Consider the following 14,896-nt stretch of genomic DNA (forward strand, 5'->3'; position numbering starts at 1 on the left):
ACGTGGGGCGCATGCAATACAAAGCATTCGATTTAATTGACAATAGTCAAACTACATAACGTTTAATTTGCCCGATGGATAGGACGTTGAAGAAGCAATCAGTTCCTAATAGCAAATCAACTCCCTGCGATTTGTGAAAATGTTCATCGGCCAGATTTATATTCGCTGGCAAGTTCCAGGATGAAACGTCTATGTCAGGCACTGGTTGATGTGAAAAGTGTGGCGTTACGCAAAACTCAAGTGCCAACTCAAAATCTGAATGACGTGATTTGATGGTAGCTATAGCCTTATGCCTTATGGTTGTTGGTGAATTGCCGATGCTTAAAATTTCCACGCGTTGCTTCTTCCTTTGCAGGCGTAGACGTTGCGAAAAACTGTCAGTTATAAAATTTACTTGTGAGCACGAATCAAGTAATGCTCTACCAAGTTGGTAATTGCCTGCAGCATCTCGCACTAATACGATTGCGGTTGCAAGAATTACTTGCTCGAACGACGAATTACCCAAATGAGTGTGTACAATCGCACTAGCGTCGCGCGATGTCGTTGAACTCACTTCAGATTTTCTCCATAGCGACGAATGATGGCGAGCTGAACATGATTTGCATTTGTAAGTCGACGGGCATTTTGAAACGAAATGCCCTGGAGCAAGGCAGTTGTTGCACAATCCTGCCGGGCAGCTGGTGACAGGGGGTATGTATACGTTAAATATTTCGAGCTCAACATCGCCTGACCGGATAGCAATACCCTGACATTCTAGGATGGTATCCCTGCGGTCGATGTCTGCTTCAATGAGACGATACTGCATGGTGTGGTGCGTGATGAACGCTAAACCTCCACCATTATCTCGCTCGCTATCTCGACGGTGCAAGTTGTATCCGGCGCAATTCAACAGGGTTGAATTGCCGTGCAACTTCGTCTCTTGGACCGCAGCTATTAATATTCCGTGCCTTCCCATAAAGACCGTGATTCCTCGAACTTGCTCTGGAGTCCGTTACAGTTAAATTGTAGCACCTTTGTGTGCTGTGGTATTAAAGAGGGTTGTTGCCTGCCGGCCCCCTGCTGTACGTGCTGCAAAAGGGGGTGCTGCCTTGTGGTGGTGGTTGGCGGCGTCGCGGGGGAGGAATGCGACGGGGCAGCACAGCAGGGGCCCACATAGTCACTCGTCCAATCTCGCGTGTTGCGAAGTCCTGAGCATGCCCTAAAGTGGTACCAGCCGAGGCAAGAGTTGCACCTGACTGATGTCACGTTACGGTATATTCTGGACTGACAAACACAGCAGATTGTCGGAGGTACTAGGAGTTGGCGGCGGCCGTGTGTGGGTGCTATTGTGTTTGTTTGTGTGTCTATTGTTGTGTTGTGGTGGGGTATGGGTGTGTTGATTGTGTGCTGCCCAGGCGGGTGGTGGTTTGCCGTGGAGGCGGTCCGGTTCGCACAGCATGGGGCCACGAACGACGTGGTCCATTGCCGGTGCGTACGCAGGCCCGAGCAGTTACGGACGTGACTCCACCCGTCACAGGCATTGCACCTGACCGAGGTGGAGTTTGTATGCAGTCGTCTCTTGCATACGCAGCAGGTGTAGATTTCTGGCCCTGGGTATGACTCTATGCCAGCCCTGAGCAGAAGGGTGTGGAGAAGGTGTAGCCCTAGGATCAAGCAACGTTTGATGGATTTCGCCGACCTAAACGGGGTTAGATCGCCGAAACAACAACCCTTGGTCGGGTAAAACCCGAGTCATTCCGGTACGTAGAACCGGCTCTCGTGGGAATGAGACCAATCAGTCTCCTTGTGCTCTAGATTTAACTGTGATCTGTCCTCGATATCATCTTGGGCTTTAAAAAATGAGCTTTGTCTGAACAGTGATAAATCCTATGTGTTACCCATTTCTAAACTTCGCGTCGCCTTTTCTGCCATACCTAGCTTATATATAAATAAATTTGTGTCTAAAGTGACGAATCTTGGTTTTGTAATCAACTCTAGTCTTTCCTGTGATGATCACGCGAATTTCGTAATTAGCAAAGTATTCATCACTCTTCGTAATTTAAGAATGTCTGCATCCTTTACGCCGGTCGACATCAGGAGAAAACTTGCAATACAACTGATTTTGCCAATAATCTGGTATCCTGAATGTATTTACAGCAAGCTTAGCTCTCAATCTGCCCACAAAATTGAAGTAGTTTTCAATCACGTAACACGATATGTATTCGGTTTGGCTAAATTTGATCACATTTCTAGTTGGAGATCTCGCCTATTGGGCTGTGAGATATCTGAGTACTTGAAAGCAAGGAATTGTATTTTTCTTTTCCGTTTAATGTCGGATAAGCTACCTAGCTATCTGTATAATAAGCTAACCTTTCCAAAATCTGCCCGTATAAGCGACTTAATTGTACCTAGCTTTAATTATCTTAACTCTGCAAGACTATTTTTTGTCAACGCCACGCGTTTATGGAATTCTATTCCACCTGCTACTCGCTCCAGCTTAAACAAGGGCAACTTTAGGAATGTGTAGTTTTCGTACTTTCGTCAATAAGTTTTTGTACTCTGAGTTTCGCTATCTGCTAGGTTTATCATATGTGATGTATTTATCTACACATGTTTACGTTTGCGTCGTTGAGTTTTTACTTAAGTAATAATGTTAGTTTTTAGTCTTAGAACTAGTTGCATTTTTCCTTTTCTTTTATTTTTTTAATTTATTTTTTACTTATCGTTTTCCTTTTGTTGCTTTTTGTTTGTGCTTTATAATTACTGTTGTACTGTAAAAGAGCTTTAAGATCTTATTGCACTAATGAATTTGTTTAATAAATGAAATTAAATTAAAATTATGGTCTATTCATTTGGCAGCAGTTAGACCACCGTACACCGGTAATCCCAAAATCATCAAACGTAAGGCTATCTGCACACTTGTCGTCCAATCATAGTTGTGTTATCGTCTCGCCCTGAAATTTTGGTCCGAGCACATGCATTTCAAAGGAGATCTGCATACTTGTCGTTATCGGCTAGTTATCGGCAAATCGTACAAGGTGCAGAAACGGATAAGTACGGCACTGTCGTTTGCTAATCGTTGTGCACACATTGTTTGTTTACATTTTATGGGGCAAAATTAGTGAAAAAGTTAATATTTGCGTTAAAATTGAATAAAAGTTAGTATTTTTTTGCATAAAATCTGTGGAAATTATTAAAAAGTGGATAATATTATTAAAATTCAATAAATGTGAGCGTTTTAACCATAAAATATGACGAAATTGTAAAAAGTCTGTGTGCATACACAAACACATTTCAGGAAAAGAAAAGAAGAGATATTACTGAAAAATGATGTCTAGAATTGTTGCAGCACAGTCTATATTTTAAAAATTGCAGGTTTTTGTAAATATTTCGCGAAAATATCCACCAGAAAAACAGAAAATACCTGCTCCAAGTGAATTTTTAGACGCCAAATGAATAGAAATATCACGACCGAGTGTGCGAAAGTGTAGTCGTCATGTAATCGTTGCATCATGATTGTGCCGATGAAGCAACTATGATTGGACGACCAATGTGCAGAAATCCTAAGTCAACCTCATTATTGTCACCATCCCATTTGGAAACGAGCTACCCAACAACAGTTTATCGAGATTCCTGTTTGGACCGACAAGAAAAGGTCAAGCAAATCAAGGTGAACGTCGGTTGGTGTGGGGAGAGCAGCGAAGGTGTTTTCAGTAAATTCCGCGAAGGCTATCCAATCAGCTTTGGAGAAGTTGATATAAGTTCGGTGCTCCGCGGAAGCAAAGTCGCTTGTAGCGCTGACTATTGTTNAAAAGTTAGTATTTTTTTGCATAAAATCTGTGGAAATTATTAAAAAGTGGATAATATTATTAAAATTCAATAAATGTGAGCGTTTTAACCATAAAATATGACGAAATTGTAAAAAGTCTGTGTGCATACACAAACACATTTCAGGAAAAGAAAAGAAGAGATATTACTGAAAAATGATGTCTAGAATTGTTGCAGCACAGTCTATATTTTAAAAATTGCAGGTTTTTGTAAATATTTCGCGAAAATATCCACCAGAAAAACAGAAAATACCTGCTCCAAGTGAATTTTTAGACGCCAAATGAATAGAAATATCACGACCGAGTGTGCGAAAGTGTAGTCGTCATGTAATCGTTGCATCATGATTGTGCCGATGAAGCAACTATGATTGGACGACCAATGTGCAGAAATCCTAAGTCAACCTCATTATTGTCACCATCCCATTTGGAAACGAGCTACCCAACAACAGTTTATCGAGATTCCTGTTTGGACCGACAAGAAAAGGTCAAGCAAATCAAGGTGAACGTCGGTTGGTGTGGGGAGAGCAGCGAAGGTGTTTTCAGTAAATTCCGCGAAGGCTATCCAATCAGCTTTGGAGAAGTTGATATAAGTTCGGTGCTCCGCGGAAGCAAAGTCGCTTGTAGCGCTGACTATTGTTATGTCTGTCGAGCTGCAGCAGCTGCCCATAATCCTGGTGGGTGCGTCGTCGTTCATTGTTCAGAATGTCGAATCGTCTATCTGTTCAGCCAAATCGGTTCTCCTACGATCGTTAGACAGGCTTGAGTGCCAAAGATCGTGGTGCGCATTAAAGTCACCTACTACCATTCGGTTTTCACCTCTGAGGAGCGCACCTATATCAGGGTGATATCCTGCCTGGCAGCAGGTGACAGGGGGTATATAAACGTTGAACATTTCGAGCTCCACATCGGCTGACCGGATAGCAACGCCCTGACATTCTAGGGTGGTATCCCTGCGGTCGATGTCTGCTTCGATAAGACGATACTGCACGGTGTGGTGCGTGATCAACGCTAAGTCACCACCATTATCTCGCTCGCGATCCCGACGGTGCTCGTTGTACCCGGCACAATTCAACAATGTCGTCTCTTGGACCGCAGTTATCAGTATACCATGCCTTCCCATAAAGACGGTTATCACCTCGATCTTGCTCTGACGCCCGTTGCAGTTAAATTGAGGAAGCTTCATATGGTTCGGGAGACGTGTGGTAATGCGGGGTGTGAGAGATGTGTGTGGCCGTGACGCCATTGGCTGTGTGCGCTGCTGAGGTGGTTGCCGCCCTGTGGTGGTGGCGGGTGGCGTCGCGTTTGAGGTTTGCGAACGTGCTGCGCAGCACGGGCCCCCGAAGTTCCTCGTCCAGTCTCGCGTGGTGCGCAGACCTGCACATGCCCTAAAGTGGCACCAGCCAAGGCAGGTGTTCCGCTTGACTAATGTCACTTTACGGAATATCGTGGTCTGACATAACGTGCAGATTGTAGGAGGAACCAAGAGTTGTTGGCGACGGCGTGTGGGTGGTGGTGCGGTTGAGCGTGTTCTGTTGTTGTTGTTGTTGTAGCGGCTACAACAACCCCGCCCAGATCGGTTGGTATCTCAGTCGTTGTCGTCAAGTTCCACTAACGGCAACCCTAGGAAGCGTGCAGCTTCTGCGGGGTTTGCCCATAGGGACAAGGCCGTTAGGGATGTCGGGTTTGCCGGGCATGCGAAGAGATGTTTTGAGTCATGTGGGGTCTCTCCGCATGCCGGACATTCGTTCGGCACATCCTCATTCAAGTAGGAGTTTAACCTGCTGCAGTAGCCGGAGCGAAGTTGTGCGAGTGTAGTGCGTGTCTGCCGAGGCAGATGAAGCTCCGTCTCGTCTATGTCCGGGGGTGGTGTGCCTAGAACGGCATTCACAGGTCTAGAGTCTACATAACTCGAGACTGAGTCCCTGTGAATGCCGTTCAGGGCCTGTCTGTAAGCTGTCGGGTCCAGAGGTTGCTTAATGAACCTCTGGACTTCGTCCGTTAGTTCATATAGATGCCTCCTGACGTGCCTAGGCGAGGGCTCCTCTGCAAGCAGCTGTCTGCTTGGGTGGCCACTTCTGTGGCTCCCGATCAGGAACTGCTTGCAGAGCATTATATTATGCTCCTTTACAGGGAGCATTTGCGCCTCGCCGTGCAGGTGGTGTTCAGGCGACATCAAGAGGCATCCCGTCGCTGTCCTGAGTGCGGTGTTCTGTACAGTCTGTAGCTTCGTCCACTGCGTCCTACTAGTCCCTGGCGACCACACTGGCGCTGCGTAGTTCAAAACCGGCCGGCCTATTGCCTTGTATGTTGCCAGCAACGTTTCTTTGTCTTTGCCCCAAGTACTGCCGGCTAGTGACTTGAGGAGTGTGTTCTGTGGTCTGTCGCGGTTGTGGTGTGGTCTATTGTGTTATGTTGTTGTGCTGTGGTGTTTGTGTGGGACTGCTCAGGTGGAATGGGGTTAGCCGTGGAGGCTGCTCTGTTTAAGCAGCAGGGGCCACAAACGACTTGGTCCACTGCCGATGTGTCCGTAGTCCTGAGCAGACTCTGAGATGACTCCACCCCTCGCAAGCATTGCACTTGACTGAGGTGGAGTGGAGGTGTAGTCGTCTCTGGCATACACAGCAGGTGTAGGTTTCTGGCCCTGGGTTTGACTCGATGCCAGCCCTGAGCAGAAGAAAACGTAGCGAATGTAGCCCCATGGACGAACAACTTCTGAGATACTTCACCAACCTAAAAGGGGTTAGATCGCCGAAACAACAGCCCTTGGTCAGGTAAAGCCCCGAGTCATTCCGGTACGTAGAACCGGCTGTCGTGGGAATGGGTGCGTCCAAGTACAGGTGGTGTTGGCGCAGCGGATGCCGATTTAACTTACTCCTTACCATGCGGATAGGATGCAGATAGATTGCACTGGTCGCCGAGATTTTCGTATGTGATTTCCACAAGTATCTTCAATCCGATCACTGTCCTTTGTTAGCCTGCCGGGGACCTGCAAACATAAGCATTACGGACGTAAGAAAGGTGTATTTGAACAAGTGCAAATGCCTTTGTGCTGTGTTCTTACACATATGTGTGTACCAACTCACAAACGCCCACAGGCCATTAGTTTATACATACAAGGCAAGACACTTGATTTATATTTTTAAATTTTTTTAAGCATTTGCATGCGGGTGATACAAAGTATGTCACAACTTACCGGCAGTCTTAAGCACCTGTATTCCTCAGGGTCTGTACTGCTTGTACTGTCACTCCACAAAACTGGTATCGCGTTTCTTTCTATATATATTTTTCTAATAGCCGCGCACTTACAGAAGACTCCACGCACCTTACACTTAACGTCACTTTGATAATGACCCGTTGGCCTTCTCATGCGCCTTTTATAGACGATCAAGCGGAGAAAGCCTATCTTGCCTCATGCCTACGTTCCTACTTTCACTCATACCCAAAGGTCCCATTTCAAATATACACATACACACGCACACACTCATACTGCACTATGCCCATCATATTATCCACTACTTCCGACCCACTGCTTCCGATTTATTGTTGCTAATGCCTCAGCAACATCATGGCCGCCGTATATACATGCATACCTGTATTGGCAACACTTCCGCTTAAGCAACTGCTGGCGCTACAGTATTTACCCAGCAAATACAGTTTTTTTTTTTTACTTTTTTCAACTTTGGTGAGGTTTTTACGCACTATTTTATAAGAAAATCATACTAGTCCTAAATTGATTGTAAAACCTAATTTAATAACTAGTAAAACGAGTGTTTATTTTCAAAAATCGGATGAAAGTTTACTGAGTACTTAACCTTTTTATGAAAACAAAATTTTTGCAAAAATATAATTTTTGACTATACTACTCCAAAATGTTTTCTTGACCGTCTTTTTCTTAACTAAGCATGATCAGTTTCTCGTTTTGGAATATTCTGAAATCATTTTTATACCCAAGCGCACTTGTACGCAAGGGTATTATAGCTTTGTTCACATAACGGTTGTTTGTAACAGCCAAAACTAATCGAGATAGATTTAGACAAATGTATACATAAATGATCAGAATGAAAAAAGAAATCGATTAAGCCGTGACTGTCTGTACGTCCGTCTGTACACACGATAACTCGAGTCAAAATTGAGATATCTTAACGGAACTTGGTATGTGTACTTCTTTTTAGCGTATGTCGGATGGTATTGAAAATGGGCATATTAAAAAAAGTTTTTTAATTGTAGCCATTTCTTGGTGAAAGTGTTCCCCTTCTTCTATGTGGGAAGAAATCCAAATGGAAATGGATTTTTAAGGACATGTTAAAACCCATTCCACCGTAAGTATTCAAAAATTCGTTAACAACCGTGACATAGTCGTCGCTTCTGTGGCTTCCAAAGAAATTATTGCATACGGCTACAAAACACTTCCATGCACGTTTTTCTACAGAGCTTAGCTTGTTCAGAAAGCCCACTTCGCTCATAATTTTACGAATTTGAGGTCCTATGAAAATACCTGAAATTCATAAAAAGAGACAAAACCGGTGAAAAAGTATTAGATGAGAGAATAAAAAATTAATACCTCCTTTTATTTTGGCTTCACTAAATTTTGGGAACACAACTTTACAATTAGGGGTATTCTCGGAGTCTTGCAAAGCCCTTGCACGGTGCATGGATTGCACGAAAAAAACCTGATTTCCTATGGGACCACTTTGCTGGGACCACTTTGCAAACCGTGCAATCCCTGTACCGTGCAAGAGCTTTGAAACTATAGGGGTTTCATATATCCCACGTTTAAACCAGTGATGGGCACCATAACACTATCACATTTTGAGCATGTGTTAGTGTCTTTTGCCGAGAGCGGACGACTCGGCCATTCAGTCGATTACTTCAGTTGAAACGAGGTGGTTGTGCGCGCACGATACTGGAATTCAAGAAAAACGCAAGAGCAACTCCTAATTTTCGCGCTGTGAAGCGTGCAGACAACGCAACATGCCTCGGCAACAGCTTATGCGAGACTGATTCATTGGTTGAATTGCGTTTTTTTCGGCAATATAATGTGTTAGCATATATGTACTTGTTAAAAGCGTAGTTGAGCTGTTCGCGTGATACGAAATGCCCACTACTGGTTTAAACGCAGTGGTGGTAGGACAACATTTTGAGCTTTGGCCAATGGGTCGTTTAAAACGTTTCTCCAGCCTATTTGATCCGGCTCTCGGAATTGCCATACTTTGCGATCATAGAAAACGTCAAATTAAAAAAGGGTCAAGAAAACAATTTTTGAGTTGTATAGCCAAAAATAATATTTTTGCAAACATTTTGTTTTCATAAAAAGTTTAATGACTCAGTAAACTTTCATCCGACTTTAGAAAATAAACACTCTTTTCACTCGTCATTAAATTTAGTTTTACAATCAATTTGCTGGGTAAATACACACAGATCTTTTAAGGTTTCTTTACTTATATATATATATCGTTCGAAAGGCCCAGCTTTTTATTTTTAAACCGAAACTCGGTTCATAATCAACTAAGTTTCATGCTTATGAGTGTGCAAAAGTACGAAAACCGTGTTTGGGTTCATAAAAAGTTTAATGACTCAGTAAACTTTCATCCGACTTTAGAAAATAAACACTCTTTTCACTCGTCATTAAATTTAGTTTTACAATCAATTTAGGACTAATATGGTTTTCTTATAAAATAGTGAGTGAAAAGCTCACCAAAGTTGAAAAAAGTAAAAAAAAAATGTATTTGCTGGGTAAATACACACAGATCTTTTAAGGTTTCTTTACTTATATATATATATCGTTCGAAAGGCCCAGCTTTTTATTTTTAAACCGAAACTCGGTTCATAATCAACTAAGTTTCATGCTTATGAGTGTGCAAAAGTACGAAAACCGTGTTTGGGTTCATAAAAAGTTTAATGACTCAGTAAACTTTCATCCGACTTTAGAAAATAAACACTCTTTTCACTCGTCATTAAATTTAGTTTTACAATCAATTTAGGACTAATATGGTTTTCTTATAAAATAGTGAGTGAAAAGCTCACCAAAGTTGAAAAAAGTAAAAAAAAAATGTATTTGCTGGGTAAATACACACAGATCTTTTAAGGTTTCTTTACTTATATATATATATCGTTCGAAAGGCCCAGCTTTTTATTTTTAAACCGAAACTCGGTTCATAATCAACTAAGTTTCATGCTTATGATTGTGCAAAAGTACGAAAACCGTGTTTGGCAAATTTCATATTTCGATTCTTGTTTTACTCGAAAGGACCTACCAGAAAATATACATAACTTCCCATGTATTTTTTAGTGTCGTACAGGGTTATTGGCTTAACTCTTGTTTTACTCTTTGCTGCAACGATTACATTACAATTACTCACATTACGTGGTTTCATTCCAGAAGGGGGGGCTGTAGTCGGCGTGATTGTAACTGAAGGTGTAATGGTAAGATTTGGAAGATTGGAACGTGAATGAATTCTTTGAGAAGAATGCGAATTGCCTGAGGTCAATGTTGTTCCTCCTGGAAGAGACGAACGAGGTGGTGGAAGAACCGAAGAATTAGCGCGGCTGAATGAAGGTGATGAAGTTACCATAGTACATGGAGATGACACTGAATTGCGGCTGTATGATGTAGTGCTTAAATTTGAACCAACTAGTAATTCAGCGTGCTTTCAAAGGCTCAGAAATCGATACTTACTTTATATTTACAGTGGTGGACCGACCTTTTGATTGGTTCGACACAGTCACTATAGTTGTAGTTGTTACGCTTAATGAACTTTTAGATGTGAGAGCAGTTGGGATAAGAGTCATGGCATTGCTAGAGGAAGCTGTGTGCGTGAGGGCTAAGTTCTCCTTCATTACATGTTGCGACTGTTTAAGTTTCTTAAGCAAAACCAATTTTGTTTCTTCATTTCGCAGATCCTCCCTAAGTTTGCGCAAGCCTTTTTCCCGTTCCACAATTTCAGCAGGGGACAATTCCTTTATAGGAACGTATGATGCAGAATCTTCATCGTCTGTTTCAGAATCTATGTTTCCGTTATGTTGCCGGCCGTTTATGCGTGCTGGTAATAAAACTATATCTGGTGCCTCTGCGTAGGACTTTGGTTCAGTTCGTGGTCTTAGAACACGTCGTTGTACTTTATTATCTTCCTGCAATACTAATTCTGTACCAATAATAGGGTAAATTAAATAAGTTTAAGCGTAAATTATAATCATTAATATGCCATTACCGTTAGTTGAAATTGTGCTGGGCAGTGACGATGTAGATATAATAGTCAGGCCAGAATTTTGCGATGCAACACGGGCGTCCCGAATACCAGATGGAGTTATAGTTAATGCTGGATCTCGACTAGAACCAAGACTTAAGTCCACTACATCATCGATATCCATTTTGGCCATGCCTTAAGAGGTGTGAGATTTGATTGAAGTTTATATGAACTACAAATAAAGAGAGAAATTTTAAAAACCAAGAAAGTAAATACTGAAGCGCTAAGCCTTAATATCTTAAGTGCTCGGCATATCATGTCTCATGCACATTAGGTCAATATTTTACAAATCGTGCATTTTATTACTTCATAATTTAGAATCAACAAAAAAAATTTTTATAAGTTATATGCCTATACCGGCGGCCGCCGTGGAGTATTGTTTAGCAGTGCACGGTACCCCCGCGAAGGGCCTGAGTTCAAGCCCAGTTTCCAATATAAAAAATAAAAGTTTTTTCTAATAGCGGTCGCCCTTCGAGCGTATTCTGCAATGAAAAACGGCTTCTCATAAAAATACAAACGCCGCAGTGTTTCGACTATATGGAGGCAGGTGGAAATAACTCACTGAAACTTGACATGTGCTCTAGTTTTACTTAGAAATAGAGAATTATGAAATTTTTTAAAGATAAGATGAAATAATTGCCACGCCCTCTACTCTTGTGGGCGAAAACACTATTTTAATCCGATTTCGATGAAATTTAGTTTGTAGTGATTTATTTTGGAACAAATTTCCGTCATCCCTTGTTTGGTTTGCAGACAAACCGGTTTCGACATTGTGCCATCTTCAGTGACATTTTTCGTTCTGTAGTAGTTCTGTGTAATTTGTAGTCTTTATTAGAGAAACCTAAATATAAAATATGGGTAAGATTGGATCACTATAACGTCCAAAACTTACAAAAAATGTGGGCCAAGTTATTAAATGTGATGGAATTTTGGTTAATTTTTGTTTCCTGCTTTCCACTCTCAGAAAACAAAGGTTATGCTATAAAATGACTTATACTACGTTCAAATTGACGAGCTAAGCATGTTAAATGGGCTTGAACCAGTTAAATGAACAAAACATGTTTATAAACAACTTAAATCGCATGCAATTGTTGTTGGAAAATTGAACCAGTTAAATCATTTAACTCGTTTGAAAACCAGTTCAGCGCAGAGTTGTATCAGAAAGCTTTCTGCTCCGACCAATCAGAAAGACCCAAAAGCTTTCATTTGACACGCCAACGTTCAAAAAATTTATATTCTGAAAAATATTAAAAATTAAAAATTATCAAAAATTATCAAAATTGTATGCATGTCTGCCAGCCAAAAAAGAGGCAAAGGCGGTGATTAGTTATTTCCCATGAGGTCTCATCGTACGCAGAGATAAATAGAGCATACAAACTAAACATTTTGAAGTCTCTAAGTTATCCGTATGCGTTAATATCATGAAGCAGACATTCGCACAAAACAAATTGAAACACAAAAACTTGATTTTGAATATTTTTTTCGAATTTTTATAGGTAATCAAACAACCGTCAAAGTTAACTCCAAATGTTCAATGTGGACGATTGTGTTTTCCAAAAAGCTCTTTTTCATTTAACAAGTTAAATGGGGCCAATTTGAACGTAACATTAGGTGTAAATACTCGCTTTTTCCCAATATTTGGCGAGATTTTTTCACTGTTCGAAAAATTCTTTTCACGAAATTATGCAAAAAGAAGCTGAAAATCAAAAATTAAGAAAATTAAAAATTACATATATTTGCAGAGTCGCGCGCAAAGATCAAATTATATATTCGAAAACTACATACATTCGTCTAATTTCAAGACCTGACGGAGCGATACTCGCACTTTTTTTACAATAATCTTTAACATCTACATTCCAAAGTAAATTTTTCGGTAAGAAAATAGGAAAGTACCAAATAAATGATAAATACCTTCACCTGAATATTCCACGCCATTTAAATAATTGATTACAGTTGAAAAAGAAATATTTTCTTTAATGGGTTAATCGTCAAAGGCAACTAAACTGATTAGTCGGTAGCGCGCCCATTTCGAATTTTTTGGAAATGTATCGTTCGTGAAGAATGACTTTTACTTTTCCTTCTCTAAGTCTATCGGTTTTTTTTTATCAACTTTCACCATGACCTTTTTCTACCTGCCTCCATATAGTCGAAACACTGTGCGCCGTTCGGAGTCGGCGTAAAACTGTAGGTCCCTCCCCTTTGTTTGGGAACATCAAGGTGCACTCCATAAATCGGAGGAGAAGCTCGACCAAACACTAACATATTGTGCAAGCACCAATCTATTATTATTTTATGCCTATACCAGGATATAGTCGACAATTTTTCCCCCAGACAATTAAGGTTTCGAATTTGGATGTTGTTGTTGTTGTTGCAGCGGTATATTCAGCCCTGCCTAGTTCGACTTGTCAATCAAACGTTGTCGTCAAGCTAATTTAACGGGACACCCAGGAACTGCGCAACTCCACCTGGGATACTGTGGATAGCATAGACTCGGCGACAAAGTTTAACCATGGCCGTCGATAGACGACAGCCGGTTCTACGTACCGGAATGACTCGGGTTTTACCCGACCAAGGGCTGTGTTGTTTCGGAGATCTAACCCCGTTTAGGTCTGCGAAGTATCTCAGAAGTTGTTCGTCATAGGGCTACATTCGCTACGTTTTCTTCTACTCAGGGCTGGCATCAAGTCAAACCCAGGGCCAGAAACCTACACCTGCTGTGTATGCCAGAGACGACTACACCACAACTCCACCTCAGTCAAGTGCAATGCTTGCGAGGGGTGGAGTCACCTCAGAGTCTGCTAAGGACTACGGACACATCGGCAGTGGACCAAGTCGTTTGTGGCCCCTGCGGCTCAAACAGAGCAGCTTCCACGGCTAACCCCAGTCCACCTGAGCAGTCCCACACAAACACCACAGCACAACAACATAACACAATAGACCACAACACAACCGCGACAGACCACAGAACACACACAACCGCACCACCACCCACACGCCGCCGCCAACAACTCTTGGTTCCTCCAACAATCTGCACGGTATGTCAGACCGGGATATTATGTAATGTGAAATTCACTTTAGGGCGTGTTCGGGTCTGCGCACCACTCGACGAGGGCCCGTGTTGCGCAGCACGATCGCAAACCTCAACCACGACGCCACCCACCACCACCACAGGACGGCAGCCACCTTAGCAGCGCACACAGCCAATGGCGACACGACCACACACATCTCTCACACCCCGCATTACCACACGTCCACCGAACCACATGAAGCTCCTTCAATTTAACTGCAATGGGCTTCAGAGCAAGACCGAGGTGATAACCGTCTTTACTGTTAACTGCGGTCCAAGAGACGAAGTTGCACAGCAATTCGACATTGTTGAATTGTGCCGGGTACAACGTGCACCGTCGAGATCGCGAGCGAGATAATGGTGGTGACTTAGCGTTCATCACGCACCACACCGTGCAGTATCGTCTTATCGAAGCAGACATCGACCGCAGGGATACACCCTAGAATGTCAGAGCATTGCTTTCCGGTCAAGCGATGTCGAGTTCGAAATATTTAACGTTTATATACGACCTGTCACCTGCTGCCCGGCAGAATATCACCCTGATATAGGTGCGCTCCTCAGAGGTGAAAACCGAATGGTAGTAGGTGACTTTGATGCGCACCACGATCTTTGGCACTCAAGCCTGTCAAACGATCGTAGGGGAACCGATCTGGCTGAGCAGATAGACGATTCGACATTATGCACATTGAACGACGACGCACCCACCAGGATTATGGGCAGCTGCTGCAGCTCGCCAGACATAACAATAGTCAGCGCTAGTCTGATAAACAGCATATCAT

At 42.4% G+C, this 14,896-nt stretch overlaps 1 protein-coding gene across 1 annotated transcript in view; it reads right to left on the minus strand.

Annotated features, from left to right (window-relative positions):
- Positions 1 to 11,243, minus strand: part of simj (transcriptional repressor p66-beta simjang) — a 258,063-nt gene extending 246,820 nt beyond the window's left edge. The window contains exons 1-3 of the mRNA XM_017611461.1: positions 11,015 to 11,243; positions 10,483 to 10,948; positions 10,166 to 10,421 (exon numbers count right to left, since the gene is read on the minus strand). Coding sequence (XP_017466950.1) covers positions 10,166 to 10,421; positions 10,483 to 10,948; positions 11,015 to 11,183 — 891 coding nt within the window. The 5' untranslated portion in view covers positions 11,184 to 11,243. The remainder of the gene's footprint in view (positions 1 to 10,165; positions 10,422 to 10,482; positions 10,949 to 11,014) is intronic.
- Positions 11,244 to 14,896: the final 3,653 nt, after the last annotated feature.

The sequence above is a fragment of the Rhagoletis zephyria genome, unplaced genomic scaffold, assembly GCF_001687245.7.
Source record: "Rhagoletis zephyria isolate East Lansing unplaced genomic scaffold, Rhagoletis_zephyria_1.1 Rzeph_scaffold_00408, whole genome shotgun sequence".
Lineage (NCBI taxonomy): Eukaryota > Metazoa > Arthropoda > Insecta > Diptera > Tephritidae > Rhagoletis > Rhagoletis zephyria.